General features: G+C 42.8%; 1 protein-coding gene across 7 annotated transcripts; it reads left to right on the plus strand.

The window, feature by feature from the left end:
- The first annotated feature begins 312 nt into the window (after positions 1 to 312).
- On the plus strand, positions 313 to 26174 carry REEP2 (receptor accessory protein 2). 7 transcript variants are annotated; one of them, XR_014165614.1, is made up of 8 exons: positions 313 to 736; positions 1344 to 1416; positions 6403 to 6479; positions 12875 to 12988; positions 13452 to 13599; positions 14540 to 14700; positions 16833 to 22266; positions 25812 to 26174. XR_014165614.1 is itself a non-coding variant. In XM_081900379.1 (8 exons), the coding sequence occupies exons 1-8, from the start codon at positions 705 to 707 to the stop codon at positions 16905 to 16907; spliced, it is 801 nt and encodes a 266-aa protein (XP_081756505.1). In that variant the 5' UTR covers positions 580 to 704; the 3' UTR covers positions 16908 to 22398. The 7 variants fall into 7 exon arrangements, 2 of the variants coding, with proteins under 2 accessions (XP_081756504.1, XP_081756505.1); XR_014165615.1 differs by having other exon boundaries at positions 16833 to 17023; XR_014165616.1 differs by having other exon boundaries at positions 16833 to 16985.
- Positions 26175 to 27639: the final 1465 nt, after the last annotated feature.

The raw sequence follows: 27639 nt of genomic DNA on the forward strand, positions 1-27639 counted from the left end.
TGGATAACTCCGTCAAATCGAACAGCACCTGCAAAAGAGCCCCCCGCCCACACCAATATCCATTGCCTACTTCTATGGCGGGGGGAGCCTTTCGGTTATTTCCCGGCCTTGCCCTTTAACGGTTTATTATAACAAACCTGGAGGCTCTTCTTGCACACGAATATTTGAAATACGCAACTGGCTGGCTGGGGCCTGAGGCTGCCTATTCCAGTTGCGGCGTTGCAAACCAAGCAGGCGGGCTGCCACCTGAACCCCGTTTCCCCGAGAGTAAGCCGCACTGAACTCAACAGGACTTACTTCTGAGGAGGCGTGGCAAGGACTGCGCTGCAAGCCCTCTAAAGCGCTGGTCCAGAGACGAGCGCTATTGCGGGGCTGGCTCAGCCTTCTAGGGCGGGGAGCGTGTCGCTTGACGCGGGGCCTGGCGGAGGCGCCGGACCTGCTGCTCTGCCACGGAGAGATGACGCGAAGGCCCAGCAGCAGCAGCAGCAACCGCCGCACTGACGACGAGCCCACCGCCATGCGCCCGCTGCTCTTTTTCCCTCCGACAGGCGCCGCTGGCTCCTCCCCTTTAAGGAGCCGGGGCGGGGCCGCGCTTGCTGCAGGAACCTGCCCTTTAACAGCGCTCTCTCCTTTCCTCGCTGGTGCCGCTGCCGAAAGCCAGCTCGCCAGTCCCCGCCGGCCCCCGGAGGAGCCTCGGCCTCGCCATGGTGTCCTGGATCATCTCCCGGCTGGTGGTGTAAGCGCGCGGCGGCGGCAGGAGGAGGGGGACGACGACGACGACGGGGAGGCCCTCCTCGCCCGTTGCTAGGCAACGGGAAGAAGATGGGGACGGGGGTCGTCTGGACGGGCGGCTCTCCGGAATCCCACCCCGCCCGGTGGTGCCCGCTGCGCCCAGCCCTTTTCTCGGCTCCTCCACTCCTCTGGCTCTCGGGGGCTCCTGAGGTGGACGCCCCCCCCCGCCCCCTGCTGCCACCCCGCCCAGTTCAGCCCTGACCCTGACAGGTGACAAGAGCGAGCCCAGGGGCGTCGCCTGGACACCGCGGGGCTCCCCCCCCCCCGCTTATTAAGCTGCTGTCCGTTTAACGGCCTCTGGGCGCCACCACCTGAGGGCTGCAGGTAGGGCGCCCAGCGCCTCTGACGCTCTGCCAGCCTTGCAGCGGCTGCGCTAGGCCTTCTCTGCGCTGGCAGCGGAAGGGGGGAAGAGGGTGGATGGGCGGGCTAGCAGGGACCGGGGCTTCTCCGGCCTGGAGCCGACTCTAAGCTGAATGAATAATCTCATGAGGTTTTTCTTCTTCCTTTCTCTTTTCTGTTTAAATAATAATAACAACAACCTCTTGTTCCAGGCTGGTTTTCGGCACCTTGTACCCAGCATACTCCTCTTACAAAGCTGTGAAGACGAAAAATGTGAAGGAATATGTAAGTGTGAGGCAATTAACCATACGCTTGGTTTAACATCAACCCTTACTGTTCCCGGTGGTGTGAAGATACTAGCGACATAGCTTGTTCAAGCAGGAAATTGGAATTGTACTGCAAAACGATGCTACAGTCCATGTCACCCTGTTACACAACACTGAATAGTTCATCTCTGAGCATTTTCTTCCTTATTTGAGTAAATAATGGTGGAATAGAGCTGAAATACCCATTGTGCTCAGTTTCGGTTTTAAAATTACATTATAGACCCATTTAAGCACCAAGTGACAGAAACTTCAAATGTGAAAATTCCTGAGGTGTCTTCACAATTGACTTAAATACTTTTTTTAGCACCTACATATCCGTGATGTCACTTCACCACAGCTCCAACTAATTTGCATTACCTCTTTGCTTTATTCTGCAGTAAAGGTTATAGCTAGTACAGCCCACTTGCCTAGTCTGTGGCATGTGCTTCATAAATGGCAAAATCCACTTTCTGCATGGCTTTTAGTCAATTTAAACCAGATGGTTGCACATTTTTGCACATTACAAACTATGCTTCTATCACTTGCGTGTTTGCACAAAGTGTGAAAAGTGTCATTTTAGTGTCATTTGTGAAAATGCAAGTGTTTCTTATTCCCACTTTCTATTTGCTGCAGTTTCCCTGACATTGCTATCTAGAATACTGTGGCATTTTCAAGAGTAATACTAAGGATTCTTCTTAGTATGGGATGTGCTTCTTCGGAAAGTTGTTATAAAACTGAAAGCAGCAAAGAGGCATTTTAAATCTAGAATGGATTATTTGTTTTTAAAACGTAGGCCCTTCCTTTTAAAATCTTTACCCATTACTTGTGAAAATCCTACCATAATGAATTTAGGATACAGTGCAGCTCAAGCAAAATGATGTACGTATGTATAGTTGTTAAATGGGCAAGATATATATAGTTGAAAATAATTCAAGAGGGAGTGAATTTAGTCCAAGGGGCAATGCTGCTTCATTTACTTATTTACCACATTTTGTTGCTCTGTGATTCAATTATGAAATGAAGAAAATTTCTTTTTTAACTTCTATGACTTTGTTACTAAAGTTCAGTTGTGGGGAAATTAACATACTGATTGCATTTGAAAATGCATACTAGGAATGCTTCTGAAGCAGTTTAAGAAAGAAAACCCCTCTTTGGTTTGTGTTCTAGTTTTGCAGAATATTTGAGTTAGATGGCTTTTTTAAGCATTAGACAAATTCCTGAAGGAAAATAAATCGGTGGCTATTAGCAAATGCACTGTGGTGGGGGCCGAGCGGTCTTCAGCCCCCCCAGTTTTTCAAGAAGGGGGCTGGGCTCCCCCCAAATCCAGTGGCCTGCTGTGCCACCTCCACCCCACCTATGTCGTGAAACCCTGCTGATGTCATGTGGGGATGAGGAGGATGAGCGGGGAGCCTGGCGGCCCCACTCTACCTCCTCCTCCCTGACCAATGTTGTGCAGGGAAGAGGAGGCCAACCACGTTCCCCATTCCCCACCCGGCACACAAGCGACGGCATCACAGTGGGCGGGACACGTCACATGCCATGTAACATGATGCCTCACACGATGCACCTCCGCAATGTGGGGGGCAAGTGAGTGCCCTTGGCTGCTAGCCATGATAACTAAATGGAACATTCATGTGTCTGAATATCAGTTGCTTGGAATCAAATGACATAGAAGGACTATTGCCTTCATGCGCTGTTTGTGGGCCTTCAAGTAGCACCTGGCAGAACATTGTTAGAAATGGGGTACTAGACTAGAATGGAGACTGTCAGATCCAGCAACTTATGTTTGCTCCACTACTTTGGCAAAAAAGGGAGGTTTAACATAAGCCTTCTGTTTCAGAGATCCATGGTGAGATTCTTCAGCAGAGATCTCACTATTGATTGTTTTAATGTAGCAGATATTACAGAATCCCATAGTGAGCATAGCATATAGGCTTTGTAACCTTTCTCTACTTCTTACAGCCCCTTGCCTGCCTGCCTCCAGGGAGTGTGCCAAGTAAGCGCCGGCCAAACAGTCATTCAGCAAGAGGGCCTGGGACACGGCAGCAAGGCCAGCTTGGGCTCTGGGGCCCAGAAACCCCAGCGGGGCTTTTATTAGTTAGGGAGGGCAAAAGTTGAACATACATGTGGTAGGCCTCACTCCTCCAAGATTTCTTCCCACATTCATGGATTGCAGATGTATCCAAAATAACTGGAGGTGTGAAAGGTACAACTGGCTCTGCCCTAACTATGATACCCAATTTGGAATGGATGTGAGTAGTTTTTTTTCTGTGAAGTGTTCAGTGAACGGATCACAGTGAAATAGTTGAGTGGTCCTCTTCCACGTTTAAGGCCAAACATTGATCACTACAAGAGTTTCATTGGACAACTGAGTAGATTCAATGGTGGCAGAAAAGTCTGACTTATTTGCTGCCATCACCACCAGGGTGATGAAAGTGAGCTCTAGCCTGTGTGATCACATTTATCATGAGTCTCCCGCTATTGTCATTCCAGTTGTTGCCCATGTTGTTTCATTGCCTTAAGTTTCCCAGACCCATTAGGGAGAAAATTTGGCTCTCTGCTGCGTTCCATGATTCATGCACAGTGATGACCTGCAAATACAAGTTCAGGGATTCGAACAGCCTTGGTCCCAAATAAATAATTTTTGTTGTAACTATTATTATAAGTTGGCAGCCCTTCCTCAACCGCTACTAAATCCCAGTCTCCCTTGCTCATCCCTGTTCAAGGTTGCATGGTCAGTTATTGAGGGGCTACACGGAGAGCAAATAATCTTGACCATTGTCCTGCATGAGTTGTATGTACAGTACCCTAAAATACCCCATCACTTCTGTGTAGCTGTGCACTGAAAAGCAAGCTGTTTTTTTACTTTTTTACTTGTTAACAGCAAGCAAGCTGTTTTTTTACTTTGTCTGCCATTACTGATCATTTTGTTGAGGAACCCCTGATAATATGAGGAATGCTGAGGAACACAATTCGAAGGAAAGTACTTTAAAATAGCAGCTATACTTGGATTTGGTGTCTCTGGCATTAGTTGGTATTAGCTGAAAATACATGTTAGTGTCAGTGGGAAGAGGCTGTTTGGATATCCTCAAGCTTTAGTAAGAATAAAATAAGAGCATCAAAAAATATTTTTCAAAAGATTAGTAATAGGGATGCCAAATGTCTGGGCTTTCCTGGACACATCTGGGAATTGCTCAGAAAAATGGCATCCAGGCATATTTTTGATAAATTGGCAAAATGTTGGGGAAAACCTGGATGTATGGTAAAGTTGGGCTGTTTTTATTTTTTAAAATGTTCCTATAAAAGGCTCAACAACTCCATCTGGATTTTCACTTTGGGGAATATGGCATGGGCAACCCTAATTAATAAAGGGTAGACGGTATGAAATCTAAAAAACAAATATTGTTCATAACCATAATACAGAGTGAAGTGGCTAAAAATGGACACTTTCAGATTTCATCGTAGTATAGAAGTGTGAGTCACCCAGGTATTTGGAAGGAATTGCAAGTTCAAAGCTACTGTTTAAGAACAAGCTGCTTTTCAGGAGCTTCTTCTAGCCATATGTTGAAAGCCAACACCAATTTCAGTGGCAATATTTTTTTACATAATGCCTTGTAGTTAAGGAACAGCAGGGGGAGCCAGCTTCTCTTTCTAGTGTGGAACAGGCTCGTTAAATTGTTCAGACAGATGAGGGCATAACCTTGGCTGCCAAAATATTCGTAATAGTATTAAACTTTACTGTAGCAAAATTGACATGCTGTTCTAAAGGTCAACTCCTCCTTTTTGGTGTGGGGATACATAACTATTATCCTTGTAATCTGCTTTGATATTGGTAGTCCATCTTATAATTAGGTTGTTCTGGTCACCCCCAACTTTTTTTTGCTGAGAATTGTTGATTTGTGGGTAGCAACATTATTTACTCATAAAATGTATCTCTCAGTTTCCTGTGTTGTCTCTCATCCTGGAAATGGTTAAGACTTCCTAGTGAAGATCAGACTTGTGCACAGCACAACCAAAGCAGGAGAACAAGGGATAGGAAAATCAGACATGAAAGACTGGCCAGGTCACACATTGTGGTAAACTATAGTTAATAATTTACCATGAACATGCCAAGCAGGGCTGTTTTGCTCCTCCTGGTACATTATACAAACCATTATATTTAGATGAGTGTTTAATCATGGTTTGTTCTATTCTATTAAACCATGATCAGTAAGCCATGAACAAACCTTAGTTACAAACTGTGGCTTGTTGGAGTTAAACAAAGCACAATGTATGGTTCAGACACAATGGAAAGCTGGGAGTTGTTGTTTGTTTGTTTGTTTGTTGCTTGCATGAGTCAGGAAGAGTGAAGTAGGAGTAATACAATTCTGCATGATAAGTCATCACCATAATGTGCAAACAAGGTCTCTATTCTCAAGCACCAGTTGTAAATAGGATGCGCAAGGTTTTAATTCCTTTGTGAGGTTAGCGCAATCTGGTAAAGAGGGATGGTTGTTCAGAATCTGTTACAACTGCCCAGGTTCCTTGATGGCGTCAGTGCAGATGTTATATGAGAAATGTGCATTACACTGTGAACAGGACCGTTGAACTATGTATATCTTAGATCTGCACAAATTGTTCACGAAAGTGCAAAAATTCCAGGTCATTTGAATTAACGAGAAGGCTGTACACATGGCCAAGTAATGATAAGACTTAAGTGTGGTGAAAAGCTATAGGTGTCTGAAAATTATTGGCGGGCAAACCTTAAAGCAGAATTTCTGTTTTTGGAACTTACCTTGATGTCTCTGCTACTAGACACTGTTGAAAAGAGAGACCAACTGTTTGAAACCCAGAATTGCTGACATTTGGACATGGGTATAATTATAATGAACTGCTTCAAAATGACAAGATTTGGCATCAGTCAGGAATTTGTTTTAAGTAGGTTGCAGCTTTCAAATGATATGTAATGGTGCTGGCTGTCTTGCAGGTCAAATGGATGATGTATTGGATTGTGTTTGCTTTCTTCACCACAGCAGAGACACTCACAGACATCATTCTCTCTTGGTAAGTACCCTGCCACACTTAGGAAGTAAGCGGGGGGGACTACTGCATACTTCAATTCTTTTTCAGTTATCCATCTAGAATTGGTTGCTGTGAGGCAATTTGGTAAGATATTCAGCTTCCCTGTAGTTATCCTGTTCTTGAGAAAAACAAACATAGTGTTGTTCAGGTTTATTATTTGAATGTTCTGTAGTAAACCATATACACAATGACTGAAAGTTGTGTTGTTGGCAAAAATGTGTAGTTGTTTTGCTTGCCCTCCCAACCTAGAAAAAAAAGATATAGGGTCTTCTAGAGCAGGGGTCAGCAACCTAAGGCCCATGGGCTGGTAGCAGCCCACGAGGCTTGTCTAACCAGCCCATGGCGACCCCTGCCGCCCTCCGCCTTACCAGCGTGGTGCGGCGCAGGGACCGACTTCTGGGTTGATGGCGCATGCGCATGGGTGCTCCTCCGACCTGGATGTGCACCGGAAATAGCGTGTGCGCACTCGTGTGGGATGGAGAAGTGCCTGTGTGCATGCACACACACTATTTCTGGCGCACTTCCGGGTCGGGAGAGCACCGGAAATAGCGTGTGTGCACAGGCACTCCTCTGACCCGGAAGAGCGTGCGTGCACACATGCTCCGGCCCATCCTCTGATTAAGGTTGCCAACCTCTGTTCTAGAGAGCAAAAAATGAATGAAGAATGGGATTCTAGTTTTACAAATCTGATTTGTGGAGTGTGAGGGAGAGAAGCTGAAACCTAATGGAAACTATAGGGACAGTTGTAGAGTAATCTTTGAATATTGTGATTCTAGTTCTGATTAAATGTTAGGTTCTGACACTATTGCATGTCTTGTGCTTTGCTAACAAATTTCCAAAGATTTGTTCTCAACAATGTAAATCCCTGTTAGGCAAACATTGAGCTGTATTGTGCTGACTTACTTGTCCTGACTAGAACTGAGGACAGAGATGATGTCCTAATCCTGCAGTACTGTATCTGTGTTCAAAACTCCTAGCTGCCACTTTGTCCAGAAGTCTAAAATGAAGGGGGTAATTCCTGGGTTGAAAACACCAGTCATTCCCAGGCAGAGGGCCAGTCCTGATGGAACATCCCAATGTTACTCTCTTCCCAATGACTCTCTTCACAAGTACTTGAGTAGTGCAACTGCTGGGACATAACTCTGTTTGCAGGGTTGAGGATAACTTTGGATATGGACTTATTAAGGCTATGGCGAAAACTTAAAAAGAAACTTCAAGAAGATTCATCCCGTAAAGGGTATGTGTGGCTTGTTCAAAAGCTGGCCTTGTCATGTTGATTCTGTTCCATCTGTAGCTTCTCTCTTCTTCCTTCTGCTTATCTCATCTTTGCTGCTCTCTGGACTGTCAGTCTTTGTTCATCTCTAACCTGAGCTTGATTCTAGCTTTTCCATTTCTCTCAGGTTTCCCTTTTATTTCGAGCTGAAAATCGCATTTGTGATCTGGCTGCTCTCTCCTTACACCAAGGGCTCCAGCGTGCTCTACAGGAAGTTTGTTCACCCAACGCTCTCCAATAAGGAGAAGGTACTTCCTTCAGATTGCCCTACATATAAATCCTGGAAGTTTAGTGACATGAGATCATGATAGATTGCAGAAAAGATACTGGTATTAGCTCTGTCTGTGCTTGATATTAATCATGCTTATGCCTGCTCATAATAGATGTGTGGCAACTGCTGCTTTTACAGAGCAATAGTGAATTCCTAGTTTGTAACCTGATGAGAATTTGTTAGCTCTAACCTGAATAACGTAGCTTTAGAATAGAGTTCATGGCTCCTAACTGTGAGCCAAAGGGCCATGCATGGAGAGGTTGAGGGACTCTTTGGAACAACATTTGTTGCAGGGCAGGGGGCTATAACCAGAAGAGAAGCTACAAACATTTTCTGTGTGTGCAGAACTGCAGTCCATTCATGCACGAGGCAGTTTGGATTCTGGCCAATGTTTTCAGCATTTGCTGCTGTATTAATTGATCCTTTATTAATTTTTGGGACCTTTACTCTTTGTAGTCTACACTGTGATTAGTGGTAGATGCATAATTACTCTCCTTAATCTCATGTAGTTCTAACACAGGGCAAAGTATAGACATTGTCATTCATTTAGTTTGAGCCTGCAGATAAGGGGTGACAGTCTCCATCCACTTGTAAGTGCCTTATGCATTTTTACCTTAGGGCAGAATTTTTTTGAGTAATATTTCAGCCTTCTAGGAGTAGCATTCACTGGAATATTGAATGTTCTTCCTTTCAACCACTATATGTTAGTGCTGGGCAACACTTTGGGAAACTCAGAGCACTTGCTATATGATCCATTCTGCTGTGCTTTCTAATATATAATGTTTTCCTGGATTTCTGGATTTTATAGTTGGCTTCATGATGTTGGTGCAAGGAGTTAGGATTTCAGGCAGTAGTGTCTTGAGATTCTGAAAAATTATGGATACATGGTCATAATGATAAAAAAGAAGAATGTACTGCACAAGGAAACAAGTTCCGTATACAGCTTTAAATCACATGAACTATATTTAATCCTTTCTCTGCTAATCCCTCAGTGTTACAAAAGAGAGCTAGGCAGTCCCTAGGAATTAACAGGCCAAAGGCTGGCTGGCTCTGTCTGAGGACTGCTTCTTACCATACTTTTATAACAATATTAGTATATCTGCCTTGTGTCATTTATGATAGCACATGTATGTTTAAATGATGACTGTTATTCACAAAACAAAAAAAATTCCTTCCAGTAGCACCTTAAAGACCAACTAAGTTAGTTCTTGGTATGAGCTTTCGTGTGCATGCACACTTCTTCAGATACACAGAAGATACACTGTGTATCTGAAGAAGTGTGCATGCACACGAAAGCTCATACCAAGAACTAACTTAGTTGGTCTTTAAGGTGCTACTGGAAGGAATTTTTTTTGTTTTGACTATGGCAGACCAACACGGCTACCTATCTGTAACTGTTATTCACAAAATAAACAAGTCTGATAACTGTGAAATGATTAAGCTAATTCTCCCAGTATTTGATAGGGATCCCATGGATCCATGTAAGGCAAAGGTATACTAACATTCTCCCAGGTATAACAAACATTCTCCCAGTCTGTATTTCTTGAAAAGCACTGTACACCTCTACGTTTTTGGGGAGGGGGCACAAAGCATTGTATTCAATCACAATGTCTTTATGCATACATTTAGTTAACCTTCCTCTAGCATTGACTGACTTCTCAGACTGGTGCTGCTTTTTCATGCTGCTTCACATTCCTTTTGAAATTCAGACTTCTATATTTCTAAAGAGATCCAGAGCATGAGCATAGCAGGATTTCAAAGTTTTATATGTTTAACTAAATGTTAAATCTGTTCCAAGCATAGGACTGACTAGGACAGTCAGTATCAGACATTGGAAAATGTGGATATGGTGAATTTCCCACTAAATAACACTAGTTTGCACCCATAAGGACATTAGAAGAGCCTGCTGGATCAGGCCAATGGGCCATCTAGTCTAGCATCCTGTTCTCATAGTGACCAACAAGATGTCTGTGGGAAACTGAAGCAGGGGCTGAAGAAAAGAACACTCGCCTCTTGGAGTTTCCAGCAACTTGATGTTAGAAGCATTACTGCCTCCTAACTGTGGAGGCATATCATAGCCATCATGGCTGGTAGACATTAACTTTATCCTCCATAAATTTAAAAGCCACTCAACTTGGTGGCCATCACTGCCTGCAGTGGGAGCGAGTTACATGGTTTCACTAGGCACTGTGTGAATTAGTACTTTCTTTTATCTGTCCTGAATCTTCCAACATTCAGCTTCACTGGATATGAGTTCTAGTGTTATGAAAGAGGGGGGAAACTTTTCTCTAGCCACTTTCTCTATGGCATGCATAACTTTAAATTTCTATTGTGTCACTTCTTTCTTGCCTTTTCTCGAAACTAAAAAGTTCCAAAAAACTGCAACCTTTGTTTCTCTTTCCCCTTGATCATCCACCTGCTGGAGTCAACAATGACTTTTGCACTTGGCTTGCTAGGTCATCATAGTTGTGATACAGAATGCAAAATCAAGAAAGGATTCAATTGCTGAGTGTGGAATACCACAAGTGGATATTTTTGTCATGTGTGCCTGAAGTGTGGGAGGTCTTCTAGTAGAAGAGATTTAAGAAAATTGACCCCAGGAAGTAGCTTTCTTTCTGTGGCAAAGTTTTGGTATATGTGTAATTTGTTTTCTCCTTGATGCTGCTAATGTTGAGAAACTGAAATTGGCACAACGCTGAATTTGGCACAATGAAACACAATACAACAATTACATGAGCCTTGATGTTCATTTCTCATTTAAGAACCAAGGGTACATGGTTCCCATTTTTCTCCTGGGGATCAGATTTCACAATAGCAAGACACAGGGTTTGTTGTGGGTTTTTTTGCTGTGAAGAACCTGTGTCTCTTCTCTTGAGTGGCTAATCATTCAAGTTCTCACTGGATATTAGTATGCTCTTGTGCTCTAAAAAAAAAAGTATGAGCCGAAAGGTCATGGTATACTGCATTGGCCTGAACATAAGCCACGCTTTCCCCCCAAATTCCAACAATGAAAAGTTAAAGTGCGGCTTATTTTCGTGACCTCAGGCTGCCAGCAAAGCGGTGCAGCTCCCCCCAGGAAGCGGCCCAGGTATTCTCTCCCCCCCCCCATTTTAAAGGTGTGGCTTATTTGCGGGTGCGGCTTATATTCAGGCCAATACAGTATCTGTATTCTGATAAATAGGAGAGGTCACACTCTCAATACTTCTAACAAACTGATTAGGGTCTTGATTCTACCCAGTCTTGGAAGGGATCCCCCCACTGTTGTTAAAACTAAGAATAATGGTCCTGAAATTTCTCTTATAGTTAATTGGTTAATCTTTCATAAAATTTGGCTATTTTAGGATCATACTAGACATGACAAGTGCAGCTATTTTTGCTTATTGACCTGCTAGCTATGTTTATGCCTACAGGTGAACAGTGAGTTCCAAAGTCCATACAATTCAATTGTTTCTGTAGATAGAGTGATTTGATAGCAGCCACCTTTAACAATAACTAGTCCATGCATTTAGAGTCTATCAGGGCTACATTCTCTCCAGGTTGGATAGACAAAACATTCTCTCCATTTCAATAGACTAAAATGCAAATCAATCAGTGACAAAAATTTTCACCAGACTCATAATCCAGATGACTTTAGCCCAGCCTCTGATGTGTGTAGGTCATTGAACCAGTGGTGTAAGAATTTTTTCCTGTGTGTTTTTGGGAATGACAGTGGAGGAAAAAATTCCATTTCATAAGGTAATTAATATCAGTGAATAGTATTAGACAGACTTAGAAGTTTCCAAGTTTTTAGCTTTGTTTACTAAATGCATATAAAATAAACATGGTAAATTAAATAAATTTTCTGTATGTCCTAGAAAATTTCCAGTGCAAACAAAGTTTTTTATTGCTAATTACCCAAAATTGCATAGGAAATTTTCCAAAAAGCTTTCCAGAAAAAATCCAGAAATATCCTATTTAACATTTACTGGAAGTCAACATATTGACATTGATGTTGACATTGAAGCCAACATTTACTGTTATGTCATGATACTTTAAAACTGACCTTTAGAATTATGCTTCATTGCTGCCAGAACTAGCTTGTGAAATTCCTCTCTTCTGTTCCATAAAGACAAGTTACTGCTTGATCTTAGTCTTACTTCCATGTGAATAATTGTTTAAGCATGTTTTTCTTCCCCTCTTACTTGGGTTGCCTGTGTTAAGATGTGATGGGTACTTCTAAGTGCATTATTCTCAAAATGAGAGGTGTTGGTTTTTCTGTTACCTTGTCCTGCTGAACTATTTTTGTACTCTGTAATCTAGAGAATTGCTAATTAGTGCAGCTGCATTTGTTCTGTTGTGTGTATAGGCATTGATGATCCATAGGTGATTCTTTTTCTCATTCCACCATGCAAGCTATCAATGGATAGTTTATAATCTCTGGAAAGATTTACTTAGTCATTAGAGAAAGTTTGAAAGGATTTATAATTAACAAAAGTAAAACATTGTGATGACTTTGAGAACTTCTGTTCTGTTTTGTTGTTCAAACCCTATGGACTTGGACCTTCTTGCGTTATACCTAGTTGGACTATAAGTCCATCTAGCCAAGTATTGTGTACACTGACTAGCAGCCCTCGCTAGGGTTTCAGACAGGCAACATTCCCAGCCCTTCCTGGAGGTACTGAGAATTAAACCCTAAGCAATTCAGTATTCAAAGCAGATACTCTACTACTGAGCTTCAGCCCTTCCCCAAAAAACTTCCTCTTAAAAGCTTTTGTGTGAGTATGTATCATTCTTGAGGGCTATAGCTATGCAAATAATTTTTTAATGTGGCCTTCCCCACCAATTAAATCCTAGGAAATCGATGAGTATATCAGCCAGGCCCGTGACAAGAGTTATGAAACTATGATGCGAGTTGGCAAGCGAGGATTAAATTTGGCAGCCAATGCAGCAGTTACTGCAGCTGCAAAGGTAACTCCTTATATACCTATGTGCCATATCAACCCTGTTCCCTTCTGTTGGACTTTTGGTGTCATAACTCTATCCCACTTCCCCACCTCCATGCTGTCTGCTAAGTTGTTCTTTCAAGTTAGACATGAGACAAACTCATCTGCAGTTTGCCATCTGATTGGATTTTATTCTGATCCTGATCTGATTTTAGGATGTGTTTTAAATGATTGCCTGATTTTATGTTAATGTGTTATATATTTGATGTTAGCTGCTCTGAGCCCGGTTTTGGCTGGGAAGGGGGGGTATAAATTATTATTATTATTATTATTATTATTATTATTATTGCCTGACCAAAGCTGTGTCCCTCTCATCTAACTGCTGTCGAGTGTTCTTTTCCATTGGAAGCTGTTCTAGCATGTCCTCTGATGTGTTCTGAATGGTTCAACTCATGTGAATAGTTACAACTAGAAATTATATCTTAAAGGGCCAAGGAGTTTTATCTGAAAAACTACGGAGTTTCAGCATGCAGGACTTGACTTTGATTCGGGATGATGACACTGTGCATTTACGGAGCCCTGAGCCACGCATGCGTACTTCTGCTACTGGTCATCTTGAAACTGTTGATGATTCAGGTTAACAGCAATCCATTCATATTATTTAATGAGGGCAGATGTCTAAGAGTTGTGGGCTTGGGGCAAATATTGAAGCGTCTAACTTCAGTGGTAGTTAGCTGTGTTTATGTTTTGAACTTGGAGTGCATGCACACCTATATTTCATGCAGTACTCACAATTGCAATGGACATGCTGCTTAAAGAAAGAATTCACATTTTCCCAGCAGCAAGATATTATAGTTTGGGCCACGCTACTCATGACAGCAGCAGGCCAGTATTTTTAAATGTGGGTATTTTCCAGTAATATATAAAGCAAGGCGTGGAAGCATAAAAGGAGGTTTCTGTGTTCACATACACAAAACAACTTCTTTTATCTTTATCTTCTATACCTCTCTGTAATTTTCATTCAACCAGTGATCCTAGCTAGAAGATAGAGTGGGGGAGGGGAGAAGATGTGTGCAAAGGAAGGGTTTGATCTCCTCTGCACCTGGGCACCCCTTCTTCACTTTACACTGCACACCACCAATCCACACTGGTCTGGATTGGGGGAGGAACCAAACTCCTGTTACTTTTGTTAAAAGGGGGGGTGAAGCCCAATAAAGTGATTCAAAGAGTCATTTAAAGACGCCGAGTCTTTTGTCACCTTGACAGTTTGATTCTCCACAACTTTCCATAGACATCTGAAGGCTCCCCTTTTTGGGAAGTTTTTAATGTCTGATGTTTCACTGTTTTCTGTTATATTCTGTTGGAAGACCCCCACAGTGGCTGGGTCAACCCAGTCAGATGGGTGGGGCACAAGTGTGTGTGTGTGTGTGTAATAAATTATTAGTCACCTTAGTATTAGTATTATTTATTTTCTCCTTTCCTTCAAGAACCTTGGCATCAGAGATGGCATTTTCATTTCTGCTCCTCCTCCATATTAAAAAATAAGGGGCACCTCTGTTTTTGGTTTTCTCCTCAGGTGCATCCTGTTATTCCTCATCGGAAGAGATGACTCTGTCTCAAAGACATAATGGGGCCCAGTCTGATGCCAGAACAGACCCATCAGATGACGATACAGGAGACAAAGTTCCCAAACGGACCCAGAGCCTTAAAGCTCCTAAAAAAGTGACAAAGACTGAGGTGAGCTGGATGTAATTGTTTGGAAAGCTTGCAGCTGGATCGTGCCTCATGTACAACTTGTGTGCTTCAGCCTGGCACATAATCCTTTTTAATAGCTGCCCCTCCCTTGCATGTGTGCTTTGCTTGCCTGCCAGATATCTTTCTCTACATTTTGAAGTATTGGACAGGATTCAACTAATGGGTCCCATCAGCAGAAGCCTGCACAAGAACTTCAGCCTGTACAAAAGGGCTTTCTCCTCTGCATCCCCCCAAAATTGGCTTGGAGGGGATCAGGAGAACACCCAGAACTGCTCACGGGAAGGAAAGAGGGATCATTCTGTTTGGCAGGCTGAAATGTTTGCAGTAACAGAACAATCAGAAGAGTGTGATGTTGAATTCCTCCTGTTGTTTCACATTCCTATTCTGTGAATAATTTAAATGCCGCTATAGTAAGAATTTAAGGCATTACTAAGGGCTGAAAGTAGATGTGATGGCAGTAGCAACTTGTTTGTTCATTTGCACCTTTGCTATGCCAAGCAGAGAGTGGATAGTGTCTCATTTTTAACATTTTAAAATGAGAATGTGCATGACCAGCTGAATACTTCTTCATTCATTTGCTTACCTTCCCATGCTCTATTGTCCCCACTCCCCTCTTGCAGTACTGGAAGTTGGCTGAGCTTTGAGAAAGGGCTTGGGGTGTTGGAACATGGGAAGGAAAGGCAGAGGAGGGGAGATTCAACTTCCTTCTCTTATGTACTCCCTTTTGATGTTAAAGTTGGACTCCCCTGCTTCATTTGTGAATGCATAGGCACATGAATGAATAAACATGAATGTGCTACTGCCACATCTTATTTGGCACTCAGGATGCATCCAGTTTTATGAGTTTTTGCATGATCTGCTGCTGACATTAGGGGCACAGCCTGCAGACATTCCATCAGCTGTTTTTGTTTGGGCTCCACTTCTTGATTTTTCCAGTGCCAAAATATATTATTTAGTATGGTTTTACGTTGCAAACAAGTGGCTCAAATAAGATTCTCTGTGTGTGCAGTTTCTGCACATGTCCACACATCCAGTTTTTAATCTTAGATTTTTCGTAGGAATTCCACTGTATCAGGTCCACACCACACCTTGAAGAAATGTTTCCATGCTGTGGTTTTCTGGCCTCTCCCTTCAATAATTGCTCCCTTGTCCTTCAGTAACCTTTTCTGCTCTGGGTATATGCACAGCTATATGGGGATATAAATTTTCATTTTGTTTGTAAAAATAAAAATAAAATTAAATTAAATTTTTATTTTTAGGGGGGAAGGCCCAACCAAAAATGCACTAATGAGCTTCCATGTATATTTCACACTAAGAGGGAATTTGGATTAAATGTCAAAAAGCATAGGCTGGCATTTTGATGACGACAGTCTCCTGTGGACTGTGTAAAAATACTTGTGTGCATGGACAGCACCAGTTTCACAATAAACCTTTTTCTGGAAGCACCCCTTCTTAAAGAGCGAAAAAGTTTCACATATTTGACATTAACTGAAATTTGGTGGTGGCCGCATGCAGCACATCAGGTCATTTAGTGTAGAGTGCTTTAGCTGTCCTGGTCCCCAGCTAGATTACAGCTGATGATATATCATTGGGTGACAGGAATTGGCTGTGGCTGGCTTCCTTCGTGAAGTTTTGGGTTTTATCTGAACCAAAGGTTTCCTACACATCTGGACATGCCTTCAAGAGTAGCTGAAATGATACTGGTTATTCAGTTTGATTGTTCAGGTTCTGTTTCTGGAAATAGTTTTGAAGGAGCTGGTAAAGAGCCAGGAAATGGCTGTGTAGGAGAATAACCTATTTTATTTGAGTGCCCTCTGCTGACTGCTTTATAGGTTTGTTGTTGGGTGTGTTTTTTTTTTGTTTTTTTTTTGGTCATCTTCTGTTAGTGCTCATGTACCGGAAGTTTTTCTTATTCTGAGGTTACTAATTGAATTGATTCATTAATAGAATTACAGAAGTAAGAGGGCTTAAAATTGGATAGCAATCAGTTCCTTTTGTTCTGGAAGCAGGAGCTCTGAGGTCTCAGCAAAAATGTCATCAAAGCTCTTCCTTTTTTTTAAACTCCTTGTCCTGCAACTAGTTTCATGTTATTTCTCTCCTCTCTTGCTTTCCAGCCCCCACAAAAGACTGTCAAAGCCCGTCCCAAGAAGAAAGTTACAGGTTCCAGTGCTGCTGGCGAGTCAGCCTAAGGACATCCCAGCCTGTCTGTCCTAGGGCTCTTCAGACACTTTGATGAGCACTCTCCAAGGAAAGGGAGCTGAGATCATGTACATAACAGCTACTGCTTTGTAGAGCTCATTCCAAGGCAAGAGGGTGACTGAAATTTGGCACACAGATTAGAGGATGGCCATCCTCAGGAATTATTTACACTTCATCTCTGTGATGGAGAGAATGCTAATCTGTCTGTACATAGCCTGTTGTTTTGGGATTCCCTCTCTGTGCATAACCCTAATAGGGAAACTCTTTGCTGGAACAACACTTCAATTAGGGTTAGAGCCATTTTTGACAGAGAGGCTGGAAGAAAAAAAAATCAAGACGGGTGCCACTGAAATTCTAATTGGAGGTGGGGAGCTCCCCAATAATATTTCAGCATTTCACTGGTTGTCATGCTGTAGCTGCTGTGGGGAATTGTTAGGAAGTGCCTGGAGCAAAGTGACTGGTACTGATGGAAAGTGTTATCTAAACTCATTTGGGCAGAAGCAAGAAACAAAAGTGTAGGTTTGCTTGGTGCTTTGCTACATGGGCAACTGCTTGCCTGTGGGATTGGGTAAAGTGGTATTTTTTGCAGGGAGTCTGCAGATGTTTGGGAGAGGGGTGGAAGGTGAGAATGCAAGCGGCTGGATTCTTTACCACTATCTGGTGCCTATTTCTAAGCAGCCTCTTTTGCTTGGTTGGAAGAGTTTTAACTCTGCTCATGGTAGATGTTGCGATGGTAGAACTATTTGCATGGTTTTTTTCAAGTAGAATAAGGCTGGGAGGAAGGTGACGAAGCTAAGAGGACCACGGTTGGAGCAGGGGGTTTGAGGATGCCTCGGCACAAATCAGTCTCTCCAAAGAGTTGAAATCCTGAATAGCCACTGTCTAAGAACCAAACACTTTGGCCCCCTGCTTCAGAGTTGCCTTTATATTTTACAGGTCAGTCTGTTTTCTGTAAGAATTGTTTGGAAAAGGCATGTGTATGGAAGAAGCTGGAGGAAATATGGATGGTACCCTAAGTTTCTGCTGTGTTTTTAATTATGCTTTATTTGCACTGGCAATATAAGGTTGGAGCTCAAGCAGTGTAGCCTGATAAGTAGGCAAAAAGTAGCAACCCTTATTGGAGCTTTTCTGGCATTATGTAATGAGGTAAGTAAGTGGTGGGACATTCCTAAATGATTCCATGGGTGGATAAGGGATAACGTTACTTGGCTCTCAGGAACTACTCATTTCTGCTACCACTGACGTCCATCGTTCCCTCTTAACTCTGATTACATTTTGGAGCCAATATTATTTAGTGTTTGAGACGATCATAGAATTGTAGCATTGGAAGGGACCCTGAGGATCATCTAGCCCAACACCTTGCAGTGCAGGAATATGCAGCCGTCCCGTACAGAGATCAAACCTGCAACCTTGGCATTATTAGCACCACGCTCTAACCATCTAGCATTCTGTGAAAAACCAAATTCAGTTTTGTATCATGCTCCAATCAAATGGATAGATAAATAATGATAAACATTTCTGTTCCAGACAGTTTAACAAATACAGATGACTGTCCTGATCTAGGACTATAGTGCAGGGATACTGAGACACATAGTATATAGATAAACCCTGCTGTTCCCTAACCTAGCCCTTTAATAAATTATCCAACTTCTGAATATGTGCCAAAGCCACTAGTCTTTTAAACAGTGGAGCAAATATATGAGATCTAACAGTGCTGGAAACAAATTTCAGTTACCCTTATCTATATAGGTTAATGGCAAATCAGGCTGATGTTGGGTATGCAACATGGTCACGCAGCTGCTTCACTATGCAGTTTAAATCCTGATTTTTCACTACAGGCTGACATGTACTGCTTCCTAAATAAGTTTTTTAAGAAGCTAACCTCCATTGAGTTCTGTGAAGCTGCTTCCTAATCAGTGTACTTTAGGATTGCACTTTTAGGCACACTTTTTACTTTGTATAGTTTCAGAGCAGAGAAGGCTTATCATTAAGATTCCATAGTTGAAGAGACTCCCTTTATCGTCTTCCAAATCAGTTACAAACCTGCACTCGTGTGCTGTACTTCTCTTCTGGACACTTGATAGTTCAGCCTCTGCAAGTACAAAGAAAATGAATCACAACATTTTTGCCATTCTTTTTGGCAGCGGCTGTTTAATGCCAAAAAATTGGCAAGCTATAATTACAAATTACATTTTGTAATTTGTCAAGGATGCAGACCCTAAATCTCAGATTAGGTTTTTACTATTTGGAAGGTACTTTGGTTTGCTGGGTGTGAGAATGTAGAAACATACTGCACTTTTTACCCAGCAGATCCCTCTCTCCTAGTACCATGCAATTAATCTTCAGTAGTTTTGTTTGAATCAAGTATGGGTTTACATGTGCAATGGCTGCACTTCCTTATGCTTGGAATATGTATGACTGGGGAAAGTGCATTTGAATGCTGGGCTGGCTGTTAAGTGAGACATTTGTATTGCTGTAGTATATGAAGGGGAAAGCCTTTCTGTTTCACAGAGAAAGCAGCACTACTTTTATCAACTTGCTTGCTTTTATCAATTTGTGTTTCAGCAGCACACTGTGGTTGTTGCTTGTAGATACCGCCTTGTGTTTTTTACAGCACATACATCAAACTCTTCCCAGCATCCTTTGTATGAGGCAGTACTTTTGCATAGAAGTTGATAAACTGGGATCAGGGTTAGCACTTCGCCTAGAAGTGTGCACAGTTTTTCAGCAGTGCTTCCAGTGAAGTATAATGATGGGATGATGCTGAATAACTTGAGCCCATTCCCAGAGATGCTTAAGTCCTGAGGCAATTTCTACCTTTTCATATTAGCCTGGTCTGCTTCTCAGTTCCCATCTTCTCACCACATCCTGTTGGGTCAGTTTTAATTGTAGTCCAATTGGGTGTTTTACTTTTATTATACTTATAAAAGTATTTCTAAACCACTGGCTCATAAGAAAATATCAGGATGGTGTGCAATGTGTAAGTATTCAAACAATCTAAAATACAGAACAATTGACCTACACTGAATCAGATTAATCCTCTGAAAACAATTGTCATAAAAGAAACGTTTTCAGCAGGCAACAAAATATCTAAATTGTTAGGCGTCTGGTTTTTGTTGCTTTGCTTTTGTGTAACACCATGTGGTCTTTTCATATTTGTGTCCCTTAATTATTTTAAATTTCCTATCAGTTTTATGTTTAAGAACATCATTATCCTGCAGCTGGGCTTCATATTCAGCTTGATGATCAAATATATATGGGAACCTGCCAGAGGCCCAATAAACTTATTTTTGATGCATACTTCAGGCTGCAAAAATTGAGTCAGAGGTTAGATAGCTGGCAGGCCCTCGTATATGGCTGGTGGGCTGCATTTGGTCTGGTGGCCTATGCTGCACACACCTGTCATGGGACATAATATTCCACATGTTACCCTTCTCGGTTGTTCTTCATAGGATAGTTTCTAAGATCTTGATCCATTTCTTTACTGTTCTGTCAAATATGGGAGGAAACAGAGTGACTCAAGATACTTCACATGACTGCTTTTTCCCTACTCCCTTTTTCTATACCGTGTATTATTTTATACACCTCCGTAATATCTCCCCACTTTTTCTCCCTTTTTTTTGAAACAAAAGCTCCAAATGCTGTAATATTTTCTCATATGGCAGTTTCTCTAGCCCCTTGATCATTTTAGTTGCCCTTTCCTGCACCTTTTTCAACTCCTATGCTACAGTCCTAACAAAAATACCCCCCACTCAGCTGCTGTTTGGCATGGGAGGAAAGCTTCTTTTGGCAGCAGTGAGAACTCCCCTCATATGCCAAATAGCTGTCCCCCCCCCCAGTGAGGGCAGGTATCGGAACTGCAGTGTAGAAGGAAAGGGTTAAACCTCCTCCCCATGCACCTGATCCTGACCAGTGGTTGCTATTTACAATCTTTGGAGCAGGAGATATGCAGGATGTTAAACCATGTGATTAACATCGTGTGTAGCTGGCCCTTGGGTAGCCTGTTTAACAATTCATGGGGGGAGGGGATGATAGAGCTCCTTGAATGGAGATTTTCCTCTCTATTGGCTGCTATTATTCTTAAGAGACTTTATCACAATAAGGCCATGATCCTATGTACACTTGCTTGGGACCACTAAACATCATAAGACTTATCTCTATGTAAACATTGTAGGGTTGTGCCATTAATGGCTCTGTGATGAAAGAGTCTGATATTGAGACTATCATAGGACAGATCACCATATAAATAACATGGTAATCTGAATTCTTTTCTTTAACCTCTCTTTACCTCTTATGTGCTAGGAAGTCCACGATGGAAGAATTCAGAACTTGTTTTTGGTCAGGTGCAAAATGGAATTGCCACTTAGTCAGTTTTGCGGTTTTTTTCTACAATCAAGCATTGTATAAATTTTAGGAAATAAATAAATAAACTTCATTTGTAGTACAGAAAACCTTGGATTTAGGGTGTGGTAAGAATGTGCTCCTATTTCTGCATCCTTCCCACAGTCTGGCTTTGCTGTTGTGTTTTGGTTTGTAAGATTAGAAGAGTAACAGCAAGAGAACCCATGTAGCTAGCAGAAGGCTCTAATAATGCTGCTCTTCAGAAGCAGAATATAGCTGGAAAAGACTTTTATCATGAAATCTGGGCTCTTCCCCATTCCAGGCAAGAGTGTCTTTCAACATTGTGTAGCGCTGAAATATTTCTTGTTTCTCCAGGAACTTGGGGGGGGGGCTTTTGTTTTCCTTTTCTTGTGTTGTCATGTTGGACATTGTATTTAGAACCTCTTTGGGATATTATCCTTGCACCAGAACAACAGCTGGTGTTATCCGATGGCCTTCTCTTCAACCAACATCTGTTGAAGTGCCAACTCCTATTGGTTGAACCCTTCTCTCTCAAATGTAAGCAAATACAAGCCTTGAAGTTTCACAGAGCCTTTCCATTGCGAGCAGCTTGCTTACTGACAAGTCACTCCTCTGCCACTGTTGTTACGTAGATCCAGTTCTTCAGCAGCAGCAGCAGCAGCAGTCGTCTGTGTTTGCCTCCTTTTATCAGGATTCTTTTAATCTGAGCTAGCCTTAGTACTTGCATTCTCTGATTTCTGCTGTGTAAAGGGGACAGTGCTGCTGTCATTCTTTTGCAGACATTCACAGTGACTGATTTGAATTTGCATGGCAGGTCTGGAGGAGAGCCAAGAAACGGAGACTCATTATGTTGAATGCCAGCCATTTCCCTTGTTTGTTGAACAGGCAGCAGTAGATGTGACAAGGATAGGACGCTATATCAGTGTATTCCCTTCTGCCTGCTAGAGGAACAGCAGTCAGTCAGTAAGAAGTGGACAACAAGATTGGGTAAAGCAAACTTATTTAAAGGTCTTAATCCTGCTGCCCAGTCAGTCAGATCCTTGCCATTATAGTTCAGTTACAGCTATCATTGGCAGCTCCAGTACCTCTTCGGCCACTGTGTCAAGTCTTCAGTGAGTACAGTGGTGCCCCGCAAGCTAAACGAAAAACCCGCAAGACGAAAGGGTTTTCCGATTTTTAGCGGCTTCGCAAGACGATTTTCCCTATGGCCTTGCTTCACAAGACGAAAGCCCATAGGGAAATCTCCGGGGATAGTGGGGAAGCGCAGCGCGCCTTCTCCTCTGTTCCCGGACCTGTCCTGAAAGGCTTGCGGTGGGAGGTCCGGGAACAGAGGAGAAGGCGCGCAGCGCTTCTCCTCTGTTCCCGGGGTTTGCGGTGGGAGGAGGGTTTTTCCTCCCCACCGCCAACATTCAGAACAGCATTCTGAATGTTGGCGGTGGGGAGGAAAGCCCTCCTCCCACCGCAAGCCTTCAGGACAGGTCTGGGAACAGAGGGGAAGGCGCGCAGCGCTTCTCCTCTGTTCCCGGACCTGTCTTGAAGACTTGCGGTGGGAGGAAGGTTTTCCTCCCCACCGCCAACATTCAGAAGGCTGTTCTGAAGGCTGGCGGTGGGAAGAAAAGCCCTTCTCCCCCGCCAGCCTTCAGAAGAGTTCCACGCAGGGCTCTCCAAGCTGCGGATAGCAGCCTGCTGCCCCTATCCGCAGCTTGGAGAGCCCTGCGGGGAAGTCCTGCAGGGCTCCCCAAGCTGCGAATGTCTGCCCCGCGCGAGGGGCGCTCTGAAGAAGAGCGCCCCTCACGCAGGGCAGCAGGCTGCTATCCGCAGCTTGGAGAGCCCTGCGGGGAAGTCCTGCAGGGCTCCCCAAGCTGCAGATGTCTGCCCCGCGCGAGGGGCGCTCTGCTTCAGAGCGCCCCGCGCGCCGGGCAGCAGGCTGCTATCCGCAGCCTAGGCAGCCCTGCGGGGACTCTTCTGAAGGCTGGCGGCGGGAGAAGGGCTTTTCTTCCCACCGCCAGCCTTCAGAAGGCTGTTCTGAAGGCTGGTGGTGGGGAGAAAAGTCCTTCTCCCCCCCGTCAGCCTTCAGAGGAGGTCCGGGGACAGACTGGTCCCGGGGACAGACCCGGACCTGGTCTGAAGGCGGTCTCCCTAGGAACGCATTAATTGATTTTCAATGCATTCCTATGGGAAACCGTGCTTCGCAAGACGAAAAACTTGCAAGAAGAAAAAACTTGCGGAACGAATTAATTTCGTCTTGCGAGGCACCACTGTATACTGGCAGAGGGTAAGCAATAGCTTTTCAGAGAAGAGGAGGCAACATTTTGGAGTGACCATTGCCTATATGACATACCCTCTTCTTCTGATCTCTGGTCAAACTAGTTTTGCAGACTTTGTAGCATTTCAGGCGGTCTAGGGGAAGTTGAAGCAACCTCTTAGCAGAAGAAACACTAAATATGCCCATTTTAATGTGACCTCTGTAGAAACAACGTTCATTATAAGGAAATGACACTCTTCCAGAGCCTCTTCTACCATTAGGCTAAGTGGGGATACTTCATCAGAAAGCAGATTTTGGGTGTCCTGAATTTGCAACTAATTTTTACTTCTAATTTATTATTGTATTTTGACTGCCAAGTAGAGGTGATTGTAGGATTTTGTGTCTCTGGTGAAAAAATAACTTGGTCAGCCTTGGGTACTGCACACTTTGTTTGGGTTGGAGGGTATCTGCTGTTCCACCTCAGGCAGCAAAATAGCTTGTGCTGAGAGAAAAAAATATTTTGTTCTTCTAAAAAATAAATGTCCCCTTAGGAGTGAAATGGGCTAGAGCAGAAGATCGGGTCTAGTCAGCTTTACTCCTGTTTGGGCTTGTAGGGGACTATAGGAAGCTGCCTCTGTCAGGAGTTAGACTCCAAATTGAATAAACAACTTTTCCCTTCTCAGCAGGGCTACCTTCCTCCCCACATGTTGTTTTGTGCTGTTGTCAAGCTGCCAGTGTTAGTAGCATTTAAAAAAGGGGGGGAGACTGCTTGCATTGCTTCAGAGAAAGAATAATCCGTACACAGCAGCTATCTGTGCACTGGTGGAAGGATGAAGAGTATCTTGACTTATGAACAAGGCAGGACAGGACAGGGTGCTGTTAAGCAAATGACTAGAGGAGGTCCTCCCACAGGATTTATGTGACTAAACTGAGAAAAGGAAAGGGGATTTCCAAGGAGATGGGATAATAGCCAGTTATTCTCAGGATCTGGTGAGACTCCAAGGATGAGTCAGCTACATGAACTAATAGAAACATATCGGTAGGCAGTCTGAGTGAAGCCATTTCCTTGTCTTATTGAGAGAGATGAGCCCAGCTGCTCACCCTCAACCTTATCATGTTTTGCAGTTTAATGGGAAATGAAAAGCTCCTCCACCATATTCTGTCTACCAAGGTATTACTTATGTATACTGACTATGCTAAGACTGCCTGTTGAGATCAGATAGATGTTCAGGAAACAATTCATCCTGGATGCTGCACCATTCTTTGTACCCACCTTACTGGGAGCTGCTGTTTTCAGACTTGGATTGTCACCTGCATCTTTCATCTTGTAGTGAGCTCTTCACGGTACCGCTCTGTCCAGCACAAATTATTTTACTAGCCCTGGAAAGATTGCCCCATGATCTCTTGCTTCCCTAGGAGTCCATGTTCTGTGACACTGGAATTTATTCAGAAACATGCATCTCCCCACCACCACCTCGTGAATAGAGGATGTTCACAGTCAGGGGCACCTCTTAAGAAGGAAGCTATGTACCTCAGCACCCCCCCCCCAAAAAAAAACCTATTTCCTGCTGCCTTGCAGAAAAATCATTGATCTCCTATGGAGAGAACACACAGTTCTCTTTTTTCGCTGGATATGAAGATGCTGTATTACAGAAAAAAACTTAGCCCTGCTCTGTTCCACCCTCTTATCCCTGTTCTCTTTTAAGTGGCAATCTTGTTACCTGGTTGAGCCATACCATATTGTAGCCATTGTGCAAATGCTCTGGAATCTGTGCTTACACTTCAGGCACCTGTATCAGACTCTGGGAGTCTGGGTGTCTTGTTACGTATCAGTGTAAGTATCCCAGAGCCTCTGTGTACATGCATTCATCAGTATTACTTTGTGAATCCTAAGTAGTATTTTATCTGGTTTTTTCAGGCTCTTGGTGACTGGCAAAGGCTCCTGCTAGATGACCTTGTATAATTTTACTCTACCAGAACAAATTGTTGTTATTCCTACTTGAGCCCTTTTTAAAGTTGTGATCTAGTAAGAAGAGGTATCTAACATATATTTGGGAACAGATTGCATGGTTATTTGAGTGTTTTTACACTTTATGTACTAACTGAAATCATATCACATGAAAGGTTGAGGAGAGCAACACCAGTTGCATTAAAGGTTTGTTTGAAGGCCACGGAATGTACTTCAATCAATCAATCAATTGGCCTCCAGCACAGCTTCTGCACCATTTCTCACTAGGTAGATCATGACTATATTCTGTGTCTCTTCCTGTTTTTTCACCCCAAGCAGGCCTTGAATTCTCTTCATTAGAATATTTGTCACTTCAGGACAATGGTGGTTGAATTTCCTCCTTCCTCAAAAGAGTATCGTAGCTGCAGAGAGGTTGCAGCCTGGGACCCAAGTATTGGGACCAGTGGGACCAAATGCAGTAGGATTCCAGAGGAGAAAAAGTTTACAGCAGCCACCTGAGACTGTGAAATTGACCTTTCCTGGAAATTCTCTGGCCTGAAAGAATGAACTTTGATGTTAGACCTTTGAGAATTACAGATATTTGAACAAGTGTTTGTAGCAAAGTCCAGTATCAAAGCTGCTACTGTTTTATTTGCAATGACAAACTGGAATCAGAAATAATATGGAATGTAGACAAATATATATTGGCCTCTTGTCTCTTTAATTTTTTAAGTACAGTAAACACAAATCTTTCCCCGTTCTTGGAAGGGCTGTTCGTAACTTGCTTCCTTCCACCAATTATTGTATTGTGTTGTGTTGTGATTTCAGAATTTGGGCTCTTTCTTTCAGGAAGCTACTTCCACACTGGAAATATGCCAAAGACAAGTTGTTCAAAATGAGTAATCAACATTGATTTATGAATGTTTTTGCTCTTTTACACTGAAAATAGGGATATGTGAGGAGACCATCTTTCCCTGCCACTATTTTCTATTTTCTATGAACAAAATTGTTCATGGGGCTTTCATAAAGATTCCAAGCAAGAGCTCTCTTTTCATGACACTTTTCAAATTCTATAAATCATGTACTAATAAAAAAAATCCAAAGCTTTACATATAGTATGAATTTTATAACTTGTGAGCATTGCCATTGACTATTTTTATATGTCTGTTGATTCAGCAGAAAGGCAAGAGGCAATATGTCCCAAGTTTGTTCTTCCCATAGTCCAATGTTGGCTAACCTTTCTTTGGCTGAGGGCCACATTGAGGATTGACCAAGCTTTAAAAAGCTCCATGCCAGTGGTGGGTGTGGCCAAAGTACTTTAACTTTCTTATGGACATGCACTTGCACACATATAGTGCACATAGAAAGCACTCATGCACACAGTATATTCCAAAAGGTGTTTCATATGTTTCATATTGCTTTTTACAAATATACACCCACTATTTACAAGTCTTCAGCATCCCCTCTCAGTCTGGCATCTGAATGTTGCTGTTTCTGCAGCTGCTACAGGCAAAAGATCTGCAGCACCCTAGTGTATGACTGCCATCATTTTCTCTTGTATAGCAACCCTGAGTTGGGGCCCAGTCAAAGTGCTTTTCCATGCTAGGCTAGTGCCTGGAACGAAAACAGTCAAGAAGTATCCTGACAAGATGTTCTAGCTGTTCAAAGACTTTGACTATTGAACTTGATTGTTATTCTATTGTACGTCACTTCTAAGCCATTGCCTTAGCATGCAAAAATGCTCATAAGGTCTATCAATAAAAATGCTAGTGAAAACTCATTAGGTCAGGAAAATTGTTAACATGGTACCACATGAACTTCAATATTGTTAAAGTCTAGGTGGAATGTACTAATGGAACAAAACTTCAAATGTTCAGAACATAAACCAGCCACAATTCTTCACTGGAGATACCTGAATATGACTCTGAAGAGGTTCTACTCACAACAGTTCCCAAACATTTTCCCAGAATGCCTAAAGTGGAATTTTGGTTTAAAAAACAAATCCCATAGTGATCCTGAATTCAGCCATTCCACCAATTTATTAAGTGTTTATAGCTCACTCTATAACAAAATTTTGAGGGCTGTCCATAAGAAGAAATAATTTAAAATTCAGTAACAATAGAAACTTAATAAAGTACGAAAACAGAAAGCACAGAGGGGAAATGGA

This window comes from Podarcis melisellensis (assembly GCF_964234715.1).
Source record: "Podarcis melisellensis genome assembly, chromosome: 2".
In the NCBI taxonomy this organism is placed as follows: Eukaryota; Metazoa; Chordata; class Lepidosauria; order Squamata; family Lacertidae; genus Podarcis; species Podarcis melisellensis.

Excerpts from the sequence above, each read along its gene's own strand:
- REEP2 (XM_081900378.1), top strand. The coding sequence starts at position 458 with ATGACGCGAAGGCCCAGCAGCAGCAGCAGCAACCGCCGCACTGACGAC. Across the intron at positions 737-1,343 it reads ATCATCTCCCGGCTGGTGGT|GCTGGTTTTCGGCACCTTGT; the intron begins GTAAGCGCGCGG and ends CTCTTGTTCCAG. Across the intron at positions 13,600-14,539 it reads TGAAACTGTTGATGATTCAG|GTGCATCCTGTTATTCCTCA; the intron begins GTTAACAGCAAT and ends TTTTCTCCTCAG.